Source organism: Magnolia sinica, chromosome 19, assembly GCF_029962835.1.
Source record: "Magnolia sinica isolate HGM2019 chromosome 19, MsV1, whole genome shotgun sequence".
Classification (NCBI taxonomy): domain Eukaryota; kingdom Viridiplantae; phylum Streptophyta; class Magnoliopsida; order Magnoliales; family Magnoliaceae; genus Magnolia; species Magnolia sinica.
The window spans coordinates 10,573,524-10,597,884 of NC_080591.1; the positions used below are offsets into that span (position 1 = coordinate 10,573,524).

The 24,361-nt window shown below is 38.9% G+C and overlaps 1 protein-coding gene across 1 annotated transcript; it reads right to left on the bottom strand.

Annotated features, from left to right (window-relative positions):
- Positions 1 to 3,982: 3,982 nt before the first annotated feature.
- Positions 3,983 to 16,725, bottom strand: LOC131235165 (cysteine-rich receptor-like protein kinase 44). The gene is made up of 5 exons (XM_058232306.1): positions 16,424 to 16,725; positions 9,352 to 9,562; positions 6,273 to 6,510; positions 5,073 to 5,223; positions 3,983 to 4,480 (listed from the first exon to the last, which is right to left on the bottom strand). Exons 1-5 carry the CDS (start codon positions 16,619 to 16,621, stop codon positions 4,067 to 4,069), a joined length of 1,212 nt encoding a protein of 403 aa, XP_058088289.1. The 5' UTR covers positions 16,622 to 16,725; the 3' UTR covers positions 3,983 to 4,066.
- Positions 16,726 to 24,361: the final 7,636 nt, after the last annotated feature.

The following is a 24,361-nucleotide window of genomic DNA, read 5'->3' on the forward strand; positions in this document are numbered from 1 at the left end:
TTGATGACAGTTGGATTTCATGAATCCGATTAAGTGTTACGCGGGTAACACAGTACCTAGTATGACTGTTACCATGTGGTCCCTTCTTGTTAAATATTTTGCATATCGATACCGAACTTTCATTTATTATGATCATTTTATGAGATAATCCAAGAGATTAATCTGATCCAAATCTCAATTAGAGCATCCAATTGTAAAAATGGTTTATTACCATTAGAAACTTTCCGTAGGCCAGAAAACTTTCAGATGAAGCTGATACTTCTGTGGTCTATTCATCCATGTGTTTGTGACATTATCAACGGTCTGGATGGAAAGATTATTGTATCTTTTAATACAAGAAACACTCAAGTGTACCCAACAGTTAAGGATCCACTTACCGTTGAAAGTGGCTCCGAAATCAGGGAGTGAAGTGGCTGTTACATGGGTAATAGCTTAGTGGGTATTACCATAACCCTGCTGGCCCACCTCGAAGTATTTGTTGCGTATCATTCCATCCATCTTCTTTACAATATCATTCTAGGACTTGGATGCCAAAAATTAAGGAGATCCAAATCTCATGTTGTCCATACCACTAAGGAGCTCAGATGTAATCAATTTATTAATGGCTAATTAAGATAATCACAACTAAATAAAGATTTACTTAAATTTGAGAGAACTAGGGTTCATATATTATTAACGAACTAAACTGACCCAATTACTATTTTAGCTTAAGAACAAACTGTTTAGGATGATTAGATTCAAATTGTCATTTTCACTAATTGCGGATAGATCACACTATAAACTTAGCTAATCCAAACTATAATCAACATGTATGATAAATTTTGTTATTCAATTCATTCCAAAAATGTCAAGATTCTTTGAATAAACTCTAAACCGCTGGTTAGTGGACCGTTAATTTCGAGACTATAGAAAGATATTCGTCTTAGCAGACTTGTTGTCCATTGCAGGACATCAAGACAAGATTGTGTATCGAATCTCTCAACTTAAATTCATAAGGTTAGTGCATGACATGTGCGAATATTCTTGAAATTAATCAAAAAATAGTTCGTATCATATCTTTGCCAAAGTTGTGGCTTTCAAACCGTTAGATTGTGACCAAATTTATAGCACTAACCTAAGTTAATACTCTATACCTATCACTATTGCCGCGTCTCGATTGACGAGCGGTGACCGTTGAACTAACCTCTAATCATACTTGTCGATCAACACATCCAAATGATGGGCCAATTATATCCATGCGTAGATCATCACTAGGGGTATTTATTCCATAGCATAGATTGACCTGTACACCTCCATACGGGTCTTAAAAACTAGAAACAACTTCTCATAAGGTTATAATATCAAATACCTAATTTTTAGGATCATTTGCACCACTTTTCGTATGTCTTAAACCAATGATGGTCATAACACCTATTTATGTTAGCATCCATATCACCATCCGTTGTATGGTCCCAATATGAAGATATTGACCTCTATAATGACAACCACAATATTGGGCTCCTTAACAAGATTTGCTATAGGTGTAGTTTTCTTTTTGCAACCATAGCACTCACTTGCAAAATGGCCTAGTTTGCTATACATGTAACAACCAACAGACTTATCCTGATTTGTAGGTTTCTTGTTCTTGTTCGTGGGCTTTAGCTTAGGCTTTCCTTTCTTTCTGAATTGATTGGGCTGGTTTGGCTTCAAGTTATTGGGTTTTCCCTTAGGCCCGACCTCGCCTTGCCATACATTGATTTTCGAAACACACACACACACACACACATATCTTCCACCTTACTTTTTTCTTGATACGAAGTGGCATTATGGGGCTTTGCATAGACAATTCTTTGGTTTTGTGATGGAGAGAGTTCTTAAAATGTTTTTAAGATGGAGGCACTTTTTCAAAGACAGTTGTCATTTGAAATAACTCATCCACTTTAAATCATTCAAAGACAATTATATAAGCCATCAACATATCATTCACCATTTAGTATTTAAAAAATATATTGACAACATACTTCTTTATGCCCGCTTCTTCTATTTTATACTTTCTTTTTTCAGGATAGATCTTATTTTGGCAAAAGTGCCATAATCACAAAAGAAATTATAAAATTGATTAGACAACACTCAATATGTAGTTCTTGCAGGGATAGTTGTCTTCATCCTACTTCTGATGGACAACAATTAGTGCTGGTTCATGTATATTTGAGTGTTTTGGTATATATTTATTACAAACGCCACATGAAAGGTGATAAGGTAGAAGAGCATCTTCTACCTCCACCTCGTATGATGTTGCCCATTGAAAGTTTTTGGACGAATAGACTTTGCATTGATCGATTCACTCGCAAAGGTTATAAGAGTCATGACTATCTCAAAATTAATATTGCAGATCTAAGCAAAGAATATCTGTAAAGAATGAAAGAACAATAAACTGAAACCCACAATTAGATAAATGAAGATCGCCAATCATTAATCAATTTTTGGACAATGTGCGGATGATGTCGCTCTCTTTGAGATAATTCACATCCCTTAGTTAATTGAATTAGTCCAACACGTTCTCCAAATGCACTATCCCAACATAAAACACCCTAGCATATAGTTTTCTTAGGCTTGCACACACCGAAGAAAACCCGACATCAATTCACTAGAATACCATCTTTCTATTGCCCAAAAAAGAATGAAGGAAAAAGGGATTTTGTTTTTTAATAGAGAAGCAAAAGTTTGCTATTCTCTCATAGACCCTAGCTAGATTAAAAATACCTTTTTTTTAATGAAAAGCTAATCAGCTTGTTATTGAGATGATTTACAGAATGTTGTGGTGGCCCAAAATAAGAGGAGGCGTGTTTTGCGTGGTAACCATCTAAATTAGTGGGTTACATCAGAATTAATAAAAAATGATTAGTAAAAAATAAAATAAAATCCCACTAGGCTGCCCCTAAGTGGCCTTATGAGCTTGAGCATAAAGGAGCATGACTCGCAAAAGACTTACGTTGGATATCCTTTATAAGCCCTTCCAATTCTCTCCTCCCATCTTACCTGGCTGGCACTGTTGTTTTGCACAAGAAAAAACATAAAAAGGACAAAACAATGTCTCTCTTTCTCTTTTATCCTTTCTTTTAGAAGTATTATTTTGATTTGAAATACTACAACAGTATGCTGGCAAGACTACTATTTAAGCAGCAATTTAGGTCCGGCCTGATTCCCACTCCTAACCTCATAGGTCAGGCTAGGCCTTCACTCAGGACTGGACCTGGACATGCTCCAGTCCACCTTGGACCAGCCCATTGGGGTGAATTTTTCTAGGCTGTCTACCAGTTTCTAGCGCTGTGGCCCGCCTAAAGAGTGGACTATCCTGAGTTTTCGCCCAGCTTGTCTACATGGTCAGACCCATCTTGATGGACGGCTGGGATCTTGTTCTGTTACACTACACTGGTTCATGTAGTGGTGTGGGCTTAGCAAACCTCTGTATTTAGAACAAGGTTTTAACACTCAGAGATTAGGAGCTACTCATCTGGTCTTGAGTTGAGTTGCACCAGATGAGTGGGGGGCAACTCAGCTCTCTATTTCCAATTCCAACAGATGGGACCCATGGTTCAGTAATCCAGACCATTTGCCTATTGATTGGCATCTTGAATGGAGCGTCTGCCAAAAAAAATCCCAGCTTAGAACAATCCAACCACCCAATTATTTCAGTTGAATGTGTAGTATTGTTGTTTCTCTTCTCAACTGTCTATCAGAGTATCTGTCAGCAACCAATCTGAAAATTATTTGAAGCATGGTCCATCCAAAATGATCCATAACATACTAATGGTTTCTATTGCAGAACCATGGGACCCACTTGCAAGAATTAAAAACCCAACTACATTGTACAAATTCTCAGTAGGATGAGTTGCATGAGAAGACTCGACCTGACTCAGCTGAATGGTTCAGGTGTGTAGCCTACCTGGCTGAGTCGTGAGCCCAACGGAGTCTGAGTCAACTCGCACGAATCACATTGGACTTGTATGAGTCAAACCATGATTTAGAATCATCACAAAAATGCAGGGCCTATAACAAGCTTTACAGAAAGAATATAGTGTTCTTGTCACCTTCCCTCATCTACAAAAGAAACTGAGATTGAATTTCTAGAATAATCTTCTGCTACACTACTCATTTCTGCTACACTACTCATTGTAGAAATTTTTGTAGCACCTGTATTAGTACTTGAAGGATTAACACTACTACTAACATTGGTACCTGAGGCTGAGGGACTAGCTGAAGCTGTGCTACTCCAACGTCCTCTCCGTCCTTGAATCCCTGGCTTCCCAGGCTTCTTCATTTCGAACGAATCGCTCAACAGCATCAGATGAACAGATTGCATGTCGGGTCTATCGGCTACACTGGCTTGACAGCAGAGCAAGCCTAGTTGAATGCACATAGCTGCCTGATCGCGGTGCAATGTTGGAAGAATGGGGTCCACCACTTCCAATGCCCTGCCTTCTTCTGATAGCTTCCATGTCTGCAAGAGGATTATAGATGGAGGTTGGAGAAGAGAGACAATGAAACGGATTACTTTTAATTTTTGAAAAGTATGATGAAATGGATTACATGCATTTTGATTTGCATGCTAGACAATCCAGCCTCAAGATATGGCATTATATGATCTTGGATCATGGGTATGGAGTCTGCAGTGGATGGACCATGTATAGAAAATCTCTTGATGGGACTATCCCAACTCTTCAATTGGTACCCCGCAAATTGAAGGTTACAAGAAAAAAAATGCACCTATGAACCACATACAAAGGTATAAAATCCAGAGATTGGAAGGCTAGGATATTCCAATCAGGATAGACGGGTTTATGATTTGGATAATCATATGATGGGTATGGCTGTCAATGAGAGGGGCTCCGGCTGTGCAAAATCAAAATTTTGAATAGGCCCAGCCCGAACAGTTCAAAATCCGCCCGAAGCCAACCTAGGTCTGGCCCATTGGCAGCCCTAATGATGGGCCACACCTGTATCTGAGGATACTAGCATGCATGCAGATCAAGGATCATATAATGCACAATGGTCATAAGAGCTGAAAATTTCGTAGTATTTGATTAACTCACATAGCTCAAAAGATCGGCGCTTTCTTCATCTAATCGCCGATCATGATTCTTTCTCCCACTCACAATTTCTAACACCACCACTCCAAAGCTGAAAACGTCGGTTTTCACGGACAAGTAGCCATGCAGTGCATACTCAGGAGCCATATAACCACTGCAGAACATAAATTGATTGCCCCACTTAAAAGATTGGACTGTGTTTGGATATTCAATGGAATTGAATTGAAATAACTGAATTCAATAAAGAGTAAAAAAACTAAGTGGGGTAAGGCCAGTTCAATTCACAGTGGGGAAAGGGCTGCAAATTGCATTGGCCCTTGATTCAAGTCCAACTCGAAACACAAGGAAATTGATCATTACTACTCATATTTATAGTCTGAAGCGGATGAAGAATGACAGATAATTCAAGAAACGCAATGAAGAATTTCAGTCCATCTGTGCATTCAGGTCCTATTGGTGATGAGTCGAACCCCTGCTAGATGGGAGAGGGAATAGACCTGGAATAACTGCAATACGGTAGAGCCATCTCTCCACAGTACACATGGAAGGGAGATGTATAGATTGCCACTGTCCATCTAGCAGGCTCTATCATGGATACTCAGGTTTCAAAAATCACACCAATTAGACAATCCTGTCCATACAGTTGTACAATTCTCCATGATGATTGTTTGGCCACTGACTATATTTCATCTCACTTGAAGGCCACCTTTCCATTGAATAGGAAAATTGGATATTTATTTATTTGAAAACTCTATCCATACAAAGTAGGGGCAATTAGAAGGACGAACCTGATTGATTCATTGCCTGCAACTTGTTCTAGGAGAGTTGGATCTACCATATTCTGGTTTTATGTGTTCTACTGGAACATCGCCTGACGGGAGATGCCCAAAAAATCATCCCCAGTGGATGATCCTAACTGCCCATTCGAATGTGGACTAGTGTTTGTAATTGTCCACTTCCATCAGAAGGCAAGAATCATCTGATAGCAGATATATCAGTGCATGGCCAATCCTATTGTCATGCCCATGAGACCATTGCTTTGGTCCCAACGACAACATTCTTGGGTACTTAGGTTTAAATAGAACATTTCTTTTGCCTGAACTTCATGGTTTCCACGCAATGTGGACCCATGTGTTTGTCCACACACACGTGGCCCGTTCATAAATCAGAGCTCTAGTAAAAGAAAAAGGAAAAGAAACTCACTAGGTGCCAGAGATCTTGTATGTATGGAGATGGGTGTTTTCATCAGGGAAGAGCCTTGCCAAGCCAAAGTCTGAGATCTTTGGATTGAGCTGGTCATCTAGCAAGATGTTGCTAGCTTTGATATCTCTATGGATGATCTTCACTGGTGATTCTTCATGTAGGTAGAGAAGACCCTTTGCCACACCTACAATGATTTGGAAGCGCTTCGACCAATCCAAAGATGCACTTTTGCTTTTATCTGTAAAGTAATAGCCATGTTAACAAAGAAGAACGTGAACCGGTTTTCTTTGAAACTCTTCTTTTTCTTTCTTTCTTTTCTTTTTTCCTTCCCCATCCCCCTCCACGGTTTTCTTTGAAACTCTTCTTTTTCTTTCTTTTCTTTTTCGATCTTATGCTCCCCAATTTTATAAGGTAGTCTATGTCCATTAATGTGTAATACGCGCCTATTTGGAGAGCATTTGAAATATGGAAGTGGAGAACCCTGACGAAATACTCCGAAAATGAAATTGTGGAGAAGTATGGAATCCAATAGTATATTTATTGTTTGGTTTTAGAGTGTTGTTTTTCATGAAAATGTTGAAAGGTCAATAGTCAAACAGTAAAAGCCATTGCTCGTAACTGTGGAAATCCACATTTAATAATTTTTTATTCCCTCTCTTTTTTAGGGGAAACAATTATACTTCATTTCTTGAGGAAAAGCTACGAAAAGGAAATTGACATAAAAGGAATTCATATTCTTTTCCATGGTTTTTTAGAGTATCTCTCCAGCCAAACAAGCCTAAAAATGTTCTTATGTTGGTAAAGTAGCATTTGGGTTGTGAATGTTGGAGTTGTGCCCTAGAAAACTAATGTAAGCCCAATTCATTGGCGATGTGGATGTGATGCTGATGTTCCCAACCGTAGATCATGATGACCAAGTGTACTTGGTGGACGGAATGCTATGCCTTAGTTAATATGTAGTGTTACCTTAAACATACATCAACATGGGTTAAATAGAGGAGTGATTCCTCTAGATGTCTGTGAAAACTAGAGATTGGACACAATGATTGTTGACCAAAGGAGAGTTGTCATCCATGGATTTCAGTGCCCTATTATACCGCGACCATCCTAGGTTTTAGGATAGACCTATGGTCATCACATGATGAGTAGTCATCCTATGTGAGGGGACTCATTTGGGTTAGGATGGATAGTCTCCACCATTGAAGGCCAACTTGGTGTTGGTATATGCCTTCACCCTACCCAACATGGGACTATGAGTGTGCTATCGATACAGGATCTTGTTGGACTGAATGGGCACTTGCATTGATGGAGTCGACTACATGATAAGTCAGTACCATAAGGTCAAGCTTTATGGGGCCCACCGCAATGTGTGCATGACATCCATACCACACATTTGATGCTCCCCACCATTTGGCCCCTAGCCTAAAAATCAGGTTGATCCAAAACTCAGGTGGGCCCCACCATGGGAAGCAATGTAGAATCATTCCCAAAACCTCAATTCACGTGGTTGGCCCACTAGAATTTTCAATTGGCATGATCGTTGGGTCGTCCCCTCATCCTGATGGGACGTACCTGATGAATGGGCTGGATGAAATTTATACACCATGGTCAGCCTCACCCACAATCTAGATGGTTTCTACGATGGGCATCCCCCTCTCCATTGTTCCCTATGGTGGGCCAGATTATGAAGCAAAGGTGAATTGAATTGTGAACATTCACTCTAATGGCCAGGAAACATCACTCCAATAGCCAGGAAACAGGAGAGAACTAATCCAGTTCCCAGCATTCATAATAAGGAAGTGATCCTCTTGCAGCTGCATTGCTTTCATGTCCAAGTTAAACTCCTCGGTGAGTGCACTAAGTCATGTCTAGATAGTAGGAATGCCTTGGAAATCAATGGAAAATAAAATCAAATTCCTTTGATGTGATAGATTAGAATGTTTGGATACAATGGACCTAAGAGAATTTCACAAAGCTTACTAGACTTGTCCATAAGTAGAATTCTTTGACACAAAAATATAATGTGACTCTTGTCTAATAAATATGATATTTTCCCTTGCCATCTAAACAATACTCCCTTAGACCTGTTTGGTTTCATGGAAAGCACACAAAAGGAATAGTGTTTCTTAGGAAACATTATTTTCCTCGTTTGTTTTTCAACAAGATTTTCCTAGAAATTTAATATCTATTTTCAAACTTCTAGTTTGGCAAAACAAAAAATTATGTGGGCACTTAAAGCTGAAGTGTATCACATGTGGTACATATGAGGCACTTGAAGCTGAACGCATTGGCACATTTGACACATGGGCACTTGAAGCTAGATTGTAACATGCGTGCGCATTAGTACCATTGGCACATGTGGCATATATATTTGGAGCGATTCAAGATGAATTACAACACGTAGCATATTTCGAGTGATTGAAGATGGATGATGGCACATGTGGCATGTTTAGAGTGATTGAAGATGAACGATGGCATATGTGGTACATTGGTGCATGTGGAATGCTTTGCATACGTAGGGTGAAGAGAAGATGAATGGTGGTACATGTGGCACATTAGGACATGAGGGGCACCAGAGAAGATGGATGGTGTCACATGTGGCACATTTACTTTACACATCTGGGAGGCAAGAGAAGATAAGATGGTCAGGGACACGTTGGGCATAAACAAAGATTGACAATGGCTCATTTGCATATGTGGCATGTGTGAGGTGATTGAAGATAGATTGTGACACATTTGGGTTTAACTATCGAGAAACCCGTTTTCCTTCCATTGTTGGAAAATGCATTTCTTAGAGGTAGAGGAGAGAAAATACATTTGTTTATTTTCCAACAAAAATAGAAAGTAGAAAATAATGTCTTCCACAAATTCCCACAAAGAAAGTCACAACAAACAATGAAAAGTGAGTTTCATACGAAACAATGTTTGCCCATAGATCTCATTCCTTAAGATCAATGGACATAGGCCCAATGAGACCATACTGGATACTCACATTTTGTAAGTGGTCCCCATCATTTCCACCAGTGTGGCCCTCTAAACCGACGTGCTTGATTGAACTAAGAAGGTAGAGAGAAGTTACCAAAGAGGATGTTGTCGAGGCTCTTGTTAGGCAAGTACTCATAGACTAAAGCCTTCTCCCTCCCTTCAAAGCAGCATCCCAGCAATGTGACTAAGTTCCTGTGCTGGATTCTACGTAACAGCTCCACCTCATTCTTGAATTCCCTTGATCCCTGCCGTGAAGTCACCGATAGTTTCTTCACCGCTATTTCCTGTCCACTCGGCATTGTCCCCTGCATCATAACATGATTGACGGTAATGATCATCAACCTTAAAAAACTAGAAACAAAAAGGATTAAAGATCAAGCACTATCAACCCATGACCGCACTCCAGTACTATAACTCCCTCTAGTCACTTGAGTGTAGTCCTTGACTTGGGATGTGGGCCTTTTCTTTTACGTTGGCTATTGTAATTTTTGGGCCATTCGCGCGCTTTGGGATTAATAATCCCTAGAAAAATATTGCGGAGCTAATTTTGGTAAGTAAAAATGGTATCCCCCACTTTGTCAAAAATGAAAGATTGAATATTTAGTGAGTTAATGTGAAATTTATTTATTTATTTAACAAATAGGATTATCTATCAACCCAGGATTGCACCGGGGTGCTATAACTCCCTCCAGTCACCTGAGTACACCCCTTGGCCTGGGGTGTTGGCTTATTCTTCTACTATTGGTTCTTGTAATTTTTGAGCCATTGGCGCTTTGGGATTGATAGATTTTTTGCTTATTGTTTCCCTAATAAAATACTAGGGATCTAATTTAATTTTGGTCGGTAAAAATGGTGGGCCTTGACTCCAGAGAAAATGAAAGATTGAATATGGGCCTGTTTGTTATTGCTGAATTTTTGCACTCAACGCGGAATTGGGAAAATGTTTTGTGTTTAGTGGTGTTTGTTAATGTATCGTTAACGCGGAAGAAGGAAAGTGCTAAGTGGTTTTTCACTGAATCCTTTCAGTGATAGGAGTCTGGCTTAATGGTGAACGCAGAATGCGCTCAATGAATTTTTCGTTAAACAAAAATTTTTGCTTCCAAACTTAGCCCTTTTCAAGTTACTTGGGCAATTTTCTCTTTAAATACAAAATCAACTTTTAATAAGTGAAACTTCACTATGCCCCACCATAATGTATGTGTTTCATCCATTCCATTCATTCATTTTTAAAGATCATTTTAGGGCTTGATACCAAAAATGTGAGGAAAACAGTGGACCTCACCACAGAAAACAGTGAGGAGAGTGACGCCCACCATTAAAAACTTAAATAGGCCACAAAGGTTTTTGATCAAGCTGATATTTGTTTTTTACCTTCTCTCACGTCTGTGTTAACTTGTGAACAGGAATAAAAATCACAGTGAGCCTTAGGACGGTTTCAATGGTAGGCATCAATCTCGCCACTGTTTTGTGTGGTGGTGTCAACTACATATTTGGATCTGCCTCATTCTTTAACTCATATTCTAAAATTAAATCTCCAAATAGATGCACGGTGTAGATAAAGCACATACATCATATTGGGCCCATGGAACTTGATGACGTCACTTCGGCAGTGAATCTCGCTATTCAACCTGTCAGTAAGTAATCCACACCCAAGTAGGATGCGGATTGGTTGGTGTACCTCACACCAGCTATATATATATATATATATATATATATATATTGATGTTAGCAAGTTCTGTGGGTCCCATTATGAGGTATGTGTTATATCCAAACCATCCATCCATTTGGCGAGCTCGTAATAAAGCTTGAGATGAAAAATAAGCTGCAAAAAGCAGCGGCAGATTGAACATCTTCCATTGAAACCCTTTTTGGGGTCACAAGTTCTGGATCAATTTGATTTTTTTTTTTTTTCCTCTTCATACAGGTATTTGTGACCTTATGAACATATTGGATGGAAAATAAACTTAAATAGGCCACAGAAGTTTTGGATCAATATGTTTTCACTTCATCCAATTGGGAATGACCTTATAAACGGTTGTGATAGCATATAAATATAAGGTGGGCCTTATTTGAAGGTTTTGTTGCTACTGCTGTTCAATCCCATTCAACACATAGTGACAATCTTCCCGCTAAGAGGAATCGAGGGCTTTATGATGATATTTAGTTTTTTATTAAGTATTTTAGTTTATTTGAATTAAATATAATGATTTTATTTTTATTAAATAAAAATAATTTCTTTATAATCTAAAACATTTCCAAACAAGTGATGGGGGCAAATGTGTCAAATTAACATATTTTAGACATTTAAGATGTTTGTTAACAAACAATTTATTTCAGATTCAGTACTTAATTTTTTGACTTCAGCCATAATTATCAAACAAGTTTTTTTTTTTTTTTTTTTTTTAAGATTTCAGATTCAGGCTTTAGATTTTAGATTTAACAAACGGGGCCTAGTGAGTTGACGTGATAATAATAATCATTTAACGGATAGAATTGTCTACCGACCCAGGACTGCACCTGGGCGTTATAACTCTATCCGGTTATCTGTTAGCCGACTCTAGTATCTGGCATGGGGTGTGGGCTTTTTCTTATATACTCCCCAGGCTTCAACGCACCGCCAGCAAAAAAAAAGGATCAACGGTTGAGATTCAGCGGTAGAAAGTGGAGAAAAACCATGGCTAGAATTCTCTGACACGTGGTTTCCAACACAGGCCATCCATGATGGGCCATTATATGGGTGGTTGCGATTTGATACATCACCCTAACACGTTAGAGGATCATTTCCATCACTGTCTTCTCATGATCGGACGGTGGAAAAGCGACTCTGTAGCGAACAGTGGGCCCCACCATCGATGCTGGCGTTTGGCACTCGATCTGTCCAATTAAAGCAAACAAGAGGGGTGGACCACGGTTGATACTCAGGTGCGTCATATTCGTGCCAACATGATTGCTTGTACCACAATCGGAACCATCCAAACAGTGGGCCCCACCATCAATGGTCAAAGGCCAGCATATGATCCTAACCATCCGAGTGGTGGATTGCAGTCGGAATGGTTCAAAAGAAAATTAGATAATGGTTAACACAAATGTATCCACGCACCCAACCGTCAAAAGTAAGATAACGTTAGACCCGACGGGACCCACCCTTACCAACTACACCAGGTGGAAACTCAAGACCCGACCGCGCAGTCCATTGACTTGACCCGAAAACCACATCTACGTCTAAAGGTTACATGTCTTTTCATAATCGAAAGCACTTGCGTCATTCGGCTGACCCTGAGGGGCCTGCGAATTTGCTGATGTGGAATGACGAGTCCATCTGGATAACATCCACCCCGTCCATCAGGTGCGCCATCTTATATTAGGCTTTGATCCCAAAAATCATACTGATCCAAATCTCAGGTGGACCTCACCATAAGACCGTGCCCAAAACCTTTAAATTCAAGCAGTGTGGTCCACCTGAGTTTCAGAACTGATTGATTTTTGGGGTACTTTGATCTTGCTAGAAAGAGTCATATGAATGGAGTGGATGGCATATGTAAACTGCAGTGGGACCTGTATACAACTAACAGCGGGCTTCTCATTTCAGCTCTTCCTTATGGTGGGGCCTACTTCAGTTTAGTACGGAATCAATTTCTGGGTTGAATATGAAAATGAGAATTTTTACTTCTCAACTCTTCCTTATGGTGGGGCCTACCTGAGTTTTGGATGGACCCCATTTTCAGTTTGAATGTGAACATGAGACAGCTCATGCGGTTGATGTGGATGGCGTGGGTCCCATGCACGTGGTCAAGACGAATGCTATTCATGGATGCTAATTTGCCAGATGTAGGTATGTAAATTGGCGAATGTGCGCAACGGGCATTTGGACCCGACCCATTGACAGTGACACACCTGTCACACGCATGATAAGGTGGGCCTTTCGTCCAGGTTCGGACGCGTTCATCAAACCATCCATCTCATCTGTTTGGCAGTGTGATTGTGGTTCATGATAAGCAAGATTCAAGCCGCTCGATATTGTGGGCCCCACTTGGATAAATTCCTCGGCTCCAACATCACACGTGTTTCCATTGATACGTGTGAGAAGCAAGGACGAAAAATTGTTGGGATTGAATCTTAGATGGACGACCCCCAATTGAACCGTGATCTTGTGGTCCAACCTGGCCCACTTAAAATTCATCAAGCCAAACCTGACACGACCATCTACTTAACCATAATCAGGTTGAGCTTGACCAACCCAACCTAACCCGGTCCAGCCCAAGTTGGTTAATGCGGAAACACAAGATCGGTCCATGGAAAACACTTGGATGGCTGGATTTCATCAATAAGTAAGTTTTTGTAGACATCCATCATCTACGGTGCGGCCCATCATTTCGAAGGTTTTGATAACCCCGTCCCGTACTTATCCTATGGATAACGAGGATTTCATGCACGTTAAGTTATTCCCCCAAGGTTAGAGAATGTAACCACGGTAAGTATCCAGCGCGAGGTACGCATTTGTTTTCCTTGTGATAGAATGCCGACTGACTGAGCCCACAGTCGGATGTCACATTTATATGAGATCTGGGCCATTCATCGGGTAGCCTACATCGAACATGCCATGTACAGAAATCAGGGTAGCGTTGTTGTAAAATATTGATTTTTAATATATTTTAATAATAAAAAATATTATATGTATAAAAAGTCTTAGCAAACCACTTTTTTCATGGGGTTTTGGGAGTAGTCCCACGTTGGAAGGAGGAGAAGAAATTGTGATTTAAATGAAAATGGTAGAATATTATAAAACTTACCCACATGGTTTAAAGGGGAATTGAACTTGGATACTCGGTCTCGGTGCAAGGGCGTGGGCATATGAGGCAAGGAGGTGCAACTGCTCCTACAATTCATTTCAGAGCCATGCTGAAACTGTTGCACGTGGCTAGCTCAACAACTAGAAATGGCTTGCCACTGTCTCACAACAATCAGCATGTAGCAGCAATAATGAACTCATACACAACAGCTAGAAACAACCAATAACGGCTAGTTTTCTCCAACAGATAGAAAACGGTCAATGGAATTTATTTCCCTGGACCATAACCCTCCAGCCACCAATATCTATATAAGAGAGCCTGGATGAGTTTCTAAACTATCTCAACACACTCCAACAAGACTTATACGAACCAGAGTCACTCCTCTCTTACTGACCAAAATATTCTAGCAATAAAGCAAGGTTGATTAGAGCTATTGCCTGAAGATCAAACCAGCGTGTGATCTAGAACGATTCAACTGAACCAATAACTGAAGAATAGGAAGAATAGACAAATGCAGTATTCTAATTCATAAAAATCTTCTTCTCTCCTTTTCTTTTGGAAAATTTCCTTTTTTCTATATTTCTGTTAGACTGTGTAACAGAGTTCCATCAGTGGGCCTTATGCGGACTAACAGAATTCCATCAGTGGGCCTTACGCAGACTTACATCAGACTCGTTATATCCTAAAAGCAGTTTGCCTGTAACCTTTCAACATACTTAATTCACTTGAGCAGGGTAAATAATGCTTTAAGGACAACATTCCAAACATGCTTCAACCGACCCTTATTTCAGATTAACTTGGATTTTCGATTTCCATATTTTACAAAAAAAAATATTATTTCTGTAATTTTTCCAACGAGCATAGTAATATATTAATTGATGAATGGCACTTATCTCTGATATCTGTGACATCAAACGGTGAGAGACAGCCAGAGCTTTCATGCGGCCCCGCATTCTATCAAAACGAATGGCAAGGATTGCATACTGACACCGCCACAGCGCCGTCCTCCAAAAAGATAGGAAGCGGATCGCCTGTGACCTCGCGCATAGAGATATTCCAGTGCCCGGGGCTGTGTGGGCCCCACAGAAATGTCCGTGACAAATCCACTCGGTCCATCTATTTTGCAAGATCACGATGGTACAGGCTTAAAAAAATAAGGCAGATCAGTGGGGATAGAACACCTGCAGGTGACAGTAATGATATTTGTGCCTACAGTTTATCTGAGTGGTCATAAACCTATCGACGGTTTGGATGGAATATAAGCATCATGGTCATCTCATGGAAGGTTTCAACAGTGGAAATTTCGAGTCCGGGCACAGGTATATCTGTGTGGCCGAGTTCACATCTCAGGTGGACCACACCACAGGTAAAAATGGTGATAGAACGCCGACCATTAAAAACTTCTTAGGAGTCTATGTGATGTTTATTTTCCATCCAAACCGTTGATTAGGTCACGAATACCTGGATGAAAGTAACAGACAAATATCACCTTGATCCAAAAACTTTTGTGGCCCCCAAGAAGTTTTTAATGGTGAGCGTTTAATCACCACTGTTTCCTGTTGTATGGTCCACCTGAGATTTGGATCTGCCTCATTTTTTGGCACATGCCCTGAAATAAGATGGCAAAATGGATGGACGGCGTGGATAAAACACGCACATCATGGTGGGGCCCTTAGAGCACCGTCCAGCAGTGTCAGCTGGCAATCCGCGTCCCAAAAGGCCTCTTCAAGAAGTGCCATCATGGTGGCGCCCTTGGAGCACCGTCCAGCAGTGTCAGTGAATGCCTACTTACGCCGCGTGCTACTATACTAAGGTAGTCCGTCGCCACGCACTTGACGAAGAGTCATCGTCCTCTTCAGGTAAATTGGAGGACAGGGACTACACGCCTTCCATATCCTTCATATAATAGTCCGCGGACTACCAAACCGGACCTCTATTTCCAAACCCCCCTAACCACCCCTAACCAAACTCCCCACCCGAGCTACTTCCGTCGACAAATGCTATTAAGGGAATCCACGCCACGTGTGGAGAAACGTGGAGTACGTGTACGAGATCCAGACCACTCATTATATTGGGCCTTCAGCGAACACGCTCTAGTCTCAGAATAAGGTGGGCCCGGTAGAAATGAACGGTTAGTAAAATAGGACCAAAGATCTATGCGCGCGCGGGTGACCAAATGAGTAGACCCGCCTGATTTTGGGGATCGGGCATGTTGGTATCGGGCCCAGACGACGGAATGGACCCGATACGACGCAAGTACTTGAGGTTACCACCTGAGCTGCGATATTTCTCAAGAAAAAGGGAGGCTGCTGCGTCCGAAGAACAAGAAAATTCCCGAAATTCAGCCCACGAAGATGATAGGAATTACGAGATTACCTTAAAAACGGGTCCGAACCCGCCATGCCCGAGCCGGTTCTCCTCGGAGAAGTTATCGGTGGCGATTTCCAAGGTCGCGAGGTCCATGAAGAAATTCCAATCGTCCTTATCCTCCTCTTCTTCTTCTCTCCCTCCGACGCCTTCTCTCTTCCATCGCTTGAAACACCCACCGAACGATTCGAAGCAAGACCACCCCATCACCCACCAACTCGGCGAGCGCCGTACGAACGCAAGCGTGTCGGAGTCCGTCGCGGCCGTTTTCGACGTATGGGAGAGACTTGAAAAAAAGGGGTGCTTGTTTATGTTTTGTATGATGCCGATGCGTCATCACGTCCTGTGTCCCGTGGGCGGGTCGGATCGTTACTCGCGCGAGTAATATGAAGAAGAGCGTTATCCGGCACGCTTGCGAGTACGAACGCAAGCGTGTCGGAGTACGGATTCGGATGTAAGAATCTTCTGAGCCGAAAGTTGGCCTAGTCCAATTGGGAAGTGGATTATGGGCCCGTTTGATTAAGTTCAAAATTGAGACAAATGCAATGCGCAGGTGGCCCGTAGCAAAGGAAGCAATGGCCTTAAACGTCTGCCATTAAAAGTTAATTTATTTATTGACCTTATATTAATGTTTACATATCATCTAATCTATTCACGAGGTCATAAAAACATTGATAAGGGGTAAACACAAATATTAGCCTCAGCCAAAACTTTTATAGGCCAAATAAATTTTTATACGGCAAACATTCAATTTCCACTATTTCCTATGGTGTGGTCCACTGGAGCTTTGGATCTGCCTCATTTTTGGGTTCATAGCCTAAATTAGGCTGACGTATAGGATGAACGGTGTTGATACGTCATGTACATCACCGTGGGTCTTGTATTCATTTGGCAGCCATTATCGAATTTAACGTCAAAAAGCTAAGCCGTCAATGCAGGCGCAGGAAACGATGGGGTAATTCCCTGGTAAGTAATTATTACTTATTTACTTGGTAATTACCATTTCCTTCAAAAATCAAACAGGCCCTAAGGCGTAGCTTTCCTCCCACCACTGCTATTGTGAGCCTCCCACGTGGAAGCACGATGTTACATCCACTTCGTCTATTGGTTTTGCAATCCCATTTTATGACAATCAAAATTAAAGTTGGTGTAAAACTCAACGAGGCCACACCAGTGGAAAATGCAGGAATTGAATGCCGGCTATTAAAATCTTTTGTCGGGCCTTAGTAAAGTCTCAACGGTAGCGTCTCAATCCATACTAATAATATGAATGGCCTACTTAAGTTTTGAATCTGTCTCATTAAAAAAAAAAGAGAAGATATGGTACTAAAATGAGCCGAAACTAATAGATGGAGTAGATGTCATATGCAAATTCCATGGTGGGCCCCACCATGAAGTTTCTTCCTTGTGGGTGTATTGTAGTAGGTTCTATATCCGGATTATGAATTTATATTAGGCTTTGTATACAGATAATGTGATTAATTTTTTATTGGACGTCCAAGGGCGGCGGCTCAACATTTTTGGGGGCCTTAGGCAAGTCATAAAAATGAGGATTTTTAGTTTTTTTTTTTTAAAGAATTAATAAATTTAAAATTAAACCATAAATTTGCTTCTTGCCTTTTTATATATAAAATTATTAATTAAACTTTTGTATTCAAGTTTACCCAATAAATCAATTTCGATAGATAAAATTGCTAACCCGTTTAATCTATCTTGAGATATAATTGTTTGTAAATAATTTTTTATAATCTTTAGTTTTAAAAAACTTCTTTTTGCAGATGCAAATGGAATATGTATAGTAAATAGTATTCTATATGCAATAAAACAATTTGAAAAACAATCTAGTTCTTTTATTAGATTAAGTATTTCAATTGGAGTATTAATTTCTGTTTTTGCAACTTCTTTTAAAACTAAATCTAAACCATTAGAAAAATGAAGTTAGAATTTAATTTAGAAAAATGACGTTAGAATTTAATTTTTTGATAACTTAATTGGCAATAAAGTAGGTAGTTGTGGTCCTAGGTTTTAGGAGAAGAATTTATTGGGAATGGTGCTATTATTTTGAAAAGAGACGATAGAGTTATACTGTTATTACTAATAGTGCTAATTTCTAGGAATTTTTTTTTTTTTTTAATTTCATATTTGTAAACTAATTTTTAGATGTTCCTATTTTGTAGGCCTTTTAATAAATTTTATTTCAAAAATTTTAGGCTTTTTTTTTCTTCTTAATTTTAATTTTGCTATAATATAGGACCTTCATAATTAAGAAATTTTAATTTTGCTATAATATAGGGACTTCATAATTAGGGGGCCTTAGGCGATTGCGTCACCTGCCTACCCCTTTGAGCCGCCCCTGTGGACGTCATGCTGGTGTCAAAAATAAAACTTATGTCACATTCTATTGTGTATGCGGCAAACTCCATCTGAGCCAAAACAATAGCCAATCAGCTCGATCCTGTTTACTTTGGTTTTCTTTTCCTTTTTATCTTTTAATAAAAGAGCCTTCTCTAGCACAGTAGATAAATGTGAAGTGGGATAAGCAAGTGCTCATAAGTTATAAATGCATTAGTATTAATTCATAATAAATTGTGCAAATTGTGGGACCCTAAATGACTAATTATCCCTAATCAATTATTTGAGTAACTCTAAACTGATCAGTGAACATAAATTGCTTTCCATTTTAACTATCCACTATTGGTTAAGTTATTTTATGGCCATCTAAGTTGAGAGGCATAATTTAGTTACTTTATTTAACTACTTCTATGCTATGTTTATAACTTATGGGCACTTATGTATTAACCATGCCACATTGCTAAAGTAATTAAACTTTTGTTTTCAAAGGTTGTAACATGATTTGAAAGTGGATTTCTCACAAAACAGTATAGTGGGCCCAACTAGCTTCCCATTCAATCCATATCTGAAAGAGAATATCTATGTTAATTAGTCCCCTTCACAATTTTCATACTCATCCGCTAGTATGGAAGATCAATGCATGCTTGATCAATGTGCTGAAGTGACCTACCAATAGTGTTCGCATCGTGTGGCAGTGCATGTGGGAGATGGGTTATAGGAGTGGCACGTGTGGTAGTTGGCATGCCAGGCGCCCCATCTCCACTTTTTTCGTGTGATATTTATAGAATCCTATTTTATTGTGGTCTCACATTTCAACTGTTCCGATTTTCTTTTCTCCACAGGCATGTATTTCTTGACGTGTGAAGTTTATATGGGGCTACGATAATTTATTTTTTAATTATACAGTTCATACATTTTTTCAGATCATTCTAAAGATATATGTCTAAAAACAAGATAAATTCAAAGCTCAAGTGAACCACACAACAGGAAATAATAAAAATTGATGCTACCGGTTAAAACTTCTTACTATCATAAAAGGCTCTCACCAAGTTGATATTTGTGTATTTTGTGAGATCGGCAATGACATATACCGATGAGAAAGGCTGACACTGAAATTTTCATGTGCTTTAGATTCGTACTGTTGCTGGAATATATTGCGATGTCTTACAATAAGATGCATTGCCAATTTAGCAATTAGACAGGCCTCATGTGGGGGGAATGCCAAAAAGCCGTCGGGTCTAAAGTTTCAACCCTTTAATCATACAAAAAGTTCAAAGGAGACCTCCATATCTAAGTGAAAAGGCTCAGAGGCTGAGGGGGTAGATATATTCAATCTCAAAGGTTTTTTTCTTTTCATTATCATCCATTCATTGTATGCACCGTGTAAAACAAGTGTTAAAGTGGATTATAGTACTACCACATGAATTAATGGGCACCGGGTTTCTGGCAACTAATGGGTACCAGGTTTCTCTTTGCCATATTACTTTAATTTTTTAAGTTGAAAAAATAAAAGGTCCTTACGTAAGAATTTTATAAGGTGAGTTTAATTGATCAATTGTTTAGATTTTTGTAAGGATTTGATAATATCATTAGGCATACTAGTGGACTCCACTTAAGTTGTGATTAATCTAAAATCGTGTAAGAGTGGTGCGCTATAGCTGTGTTATGTGAACAATGTTCTAGTTGGACTGGAAATGTTAAATCCATGTGAAACTTAAAGGGAAGGATTTTCAATAGATTTCAAACTCCTCATCCTTGATAATTATAAAAATAGAGCTTGGTCCCCAATCCAACATATGTCGAAGTAGTTCCCATTCCGTGTCTTTCTAAGGGTGTAATGTGGGAAAGATCCCAACATTCTCCATATGTAATATCTTTCTAATTAGGTATGCTATTTATTTAGTTTATTTGATGTCTGTACTTGATGCATAGCATGATCTATTTCAATTTCGCATTATGGTTTACATATGCCACATGTGGATCACATGGTTGGAATCAAAATGATAACCAACAGTCAGGCTTAATATACCATTGTTGTTGCTGATCAATCCAAATATATGGCTACACATGTTATGAGTGGTCTGAATTCAATTAAACATGTGCAATTAGGAATAACGTTGGGTGTACCAGAGTCATGTTCGATTCAAATCATTTGAATGTTTGTGGCCTTAGACGTCGATTAACTAGATTACGACCAAATCTTGACTGTTTAGCCACCAATCGTTCCAACGATCAGACAATTTTAGAAGGGGAGGGTTAATTATTCAGAATGAAATCTTTTTATTTTAAAATCAATGACTTTTCTTTCAATGATGATAGTGTATTAGGTTTCTTAATAAAGCAATAAAGATTCAGCAGAAATAAAAATAAGGTTGGATCACTGACTTTATTGATTAGATTATAAAATTAGTACATTCAGCAAAAAGAAAAAAAATTAAGTAGAGAGAAAATAAAATATCAATCGTGAAAACTACCAGGTGATCGTGAAACAATTGTTGTATGAAGTCAACAGGATATGATTGATGATGCATTAAATAATAACTCAATAATGAGGGTAATTCAATGATGAAGTCATGAATATTTAATCTATTGGTAAGTGTGTACTATGATGATGCATTGGATAGGGGTGAGACTAATCAAATGGCTCCAGACTTGCGACAACGTGGTTGAACAGAAGTGGAGTGACTAAGTTAAGAAGTTATGACTAACAAAAGTTTATATAGGACAAAGGATAAAGTAGTGTAAAGTTGTAGAGAAATTGATTATTTGTGGCAAGGGCTTGGAGCTTTCCTTCGAATGCTGCGTTTATAGTTTTAGAGAGGTGATGGCTTGCATATGATTCAATAATATGAGAGATTTAGATAGTTGGCGGTATAAATTTTCTTGATTATCTACATAAGTGTAACATATTGTATTAGGCCATGTATACAAAAAATCATGTTTGCCTCTTATTATTGCAATCATGCATAGAAAGGTTCAATGGAGTCTTTACATTACTATACTCTTGCATATGACACTTGTTGGAGTCCTCACATCACTTGGCTCTTATAACTGCAGAAACTTACTTTTTATATAACTCTAACATTTAATGCTCCTACATGTACATATATTTAACTCCTCAATTTGAAGTTTATCTACACTATGGTAGCATGGCCGCCACGTGACATCTTTTGGACTGTTTGATCTGGCCATAACCGGTTGGGTGCAAATAATATTTCTATGTTTCTTTGCATTCAAAGAATGTGATGGAATGTTGAATGACTTTTTAGTAGTTCTTCGTCAAATTGGCCATTGGGATGGCCAATTTGGTCGTTAAATTAGATATTCTGGCCATTAATTTGGTCATTCCAGTTGAGTTGGTCGTTAGGTCAATTGTTTCGGCTATTATTTTCCCGTCGGCCAAAGTGGTCGTGATGTTTTTCATCTTGTGGCCTAGGCAACTATGAGAATTTTCTTGTATTTGGCCATAATGGCCATGATGATTCTCCATACAACCATTGTATTTTGGTTGGAGTTGTGTATATATGTGGTGTATAGGTCTTATGATTGCATCATTCATATAATACGTGCTTAGGCGGTGCATCTTTTAGCGAGTTGTCTTCGTGATGAACTAACTTTTGATGTAGTCGTTGTGATTTATCGCATTGCTTTCTTATAGTACTATATCAGTAAGTTGCATAGACTTTTTAACAGTATCGTTCACATAACACATGTCTTGACGGCATATCTTTTAGTAGATTTTCTTCACAATGGATTAGTTTTTGTCCTTACCTCGTGAGTGTTGTTGGATTCAACTTGTTCATTTTATTTGGTTATTTCTTTAACAGCCTTTTTTGGATATCGATCTAGTACTTGATGTATTGGACCATTTTGATTTTTCTGAATTGTCCATAATAATATTCGTGTTTGTCAAATGTTCAATAACCCTCTGGCCTTAAGATTGACGAGTTACCTTTTTACATCGAATTGATTGGATCTTTACGACCTAATTGTCACGGTTATGCTGCGAGCGACAGATATTAATTCGTGAGAGGTGGTAGAGGACGACCTCGTGGTTCAGCTCGTCTAAGCCTCGTAGCTATAGATTGAACTAACTTTTTTACCTCTAATTTTTTTGGAGAATTATAACAGGTTAAAGATTCACCATTGATGAAAATCTTTCAAAAAAATATTTGATCATCTTGATGAGGCTCTCTATATGAGTCATATTGTTGTTTTTCATATGTCGTAAGTCAACTTGTATGTCACGGATGTTCTGTGTAACTTTTTCTAGCATAAAATTTGGTTGGGAAGAAGATCTTGCGTCCACATCGATGGATTCTGCCTGTTGTTCCTCATCTTATGCCTCTTCCGCAGCCTTAAGAGGATTACTGGCCTTTGCTCTTGATTTAACAACCATATTGATTTATTGAGAAACTCTGATATAGCATACCATGTCCCACACACTAGGCATGCAAGAATATAGTGTTGCTGTTCAATCCGAATGCATGATCATATGTGTTACAAAACACACTAATTTGGTCAAATGTTTGTGATTAGGAATAATGTCGAGTGTGCGAAAGTCGTGTTCGACTCAAATCAATTAAATGCTTTTGACCTTAGGCTTCAAATCAACAAAATTATGACTAGACCGTGAAGATTAACCTGATTGTTCAACAACAATTGTTACAACGATTGCACAATCGATTGAACGCTTGTGACCCAAGCTCCAAATCAACAAAATTATGACTAGATAGTTAAGAATGACAGGGTTAGTTCTTCAGAATGAGATCTTTTTGCCTTGAAAGTAATGACTTTTCTTTCAATGGTGATAACATATCAAGTTTTTCAGTAAAGTAACAAAGATTGGACAAAAATAAAAATAAAGCTATATCACCAATTTTATTAATTGAAATATAAAACATTACAATCAATGAAAAGAAAAGTAACCTAAGTGGAGAGAATAAAATTCCTTAAATAACTTGTGATGGCAAAACAAGCATAAAAACTACTAGGTAATTGTGGCATCCACTTAGTAGAATATGACTTGCGATGTATTAAGTATTAACTCAATAATCGAGCGATCTGACGTTAAGGTCATGGATATTTAACCTACTCTTAAGTGCATACTGGAGTGATGATTGTACAGTAGCGAGACTAATTTAAGGCTCTAAACTTGTTATAATGTGGCTGGACAAAAGTAGTGTGAATAAGCAAAGAAACTAAAACTAATAAAGGTCTATGGAGGGCCCGAACTCTTCTTCAAACCTTACTTATATACTTTTGGAGAAGTGGTGGCTTGCATATGATTCAATAATACGAGAGATTTGAATAATTGTCTTTGTGAATTTCCCTAATTCTCCACATGAGCATAACTTATTATATTATGTCACATGTATAAGAGATCATGAATGCCTCTTATTATTCAGGTCATGCATAAAAAGATTCCGGAGTCTCTAGGTCACTGAACTCTTATATAGGAAACTTACTGGAGTCATCACGTCACTTGCCTCTTACATCTGTAGAGAGTTGATTTTGATGGAAGTGTAGCATTTAATGCTTCCATTCATATATGTTTTTAAATCCTCCATTTGAAGTTCATCTACACCACGTGGC

Excerpts from the sequence above, each read along its gene's own strand:
- LOC131235165 (XM_058232306.1), bottom strand. The coding sequence starts at position 16,621 with ATGGGGTGGTCTTGCTTCGAATCGTTCGGTGGGTGTTTCAAGCGATGG. Across the intron at positions 9,563-16,423 it reads GGTTCGGACCCGTTTTTAAG|GGGACAATGCCGAGTGGACA; the intron begins GTAATCTCGTAA and ends GTTATGATGCAG. Across the intron at positions 6,511-9,351 it reads CCTCGACAACATCCTCTTTG|ATAAAAGCAAAAGTGCATCT; the intron begins GTAACTTCTCTC and ends ATTACTTTACAG.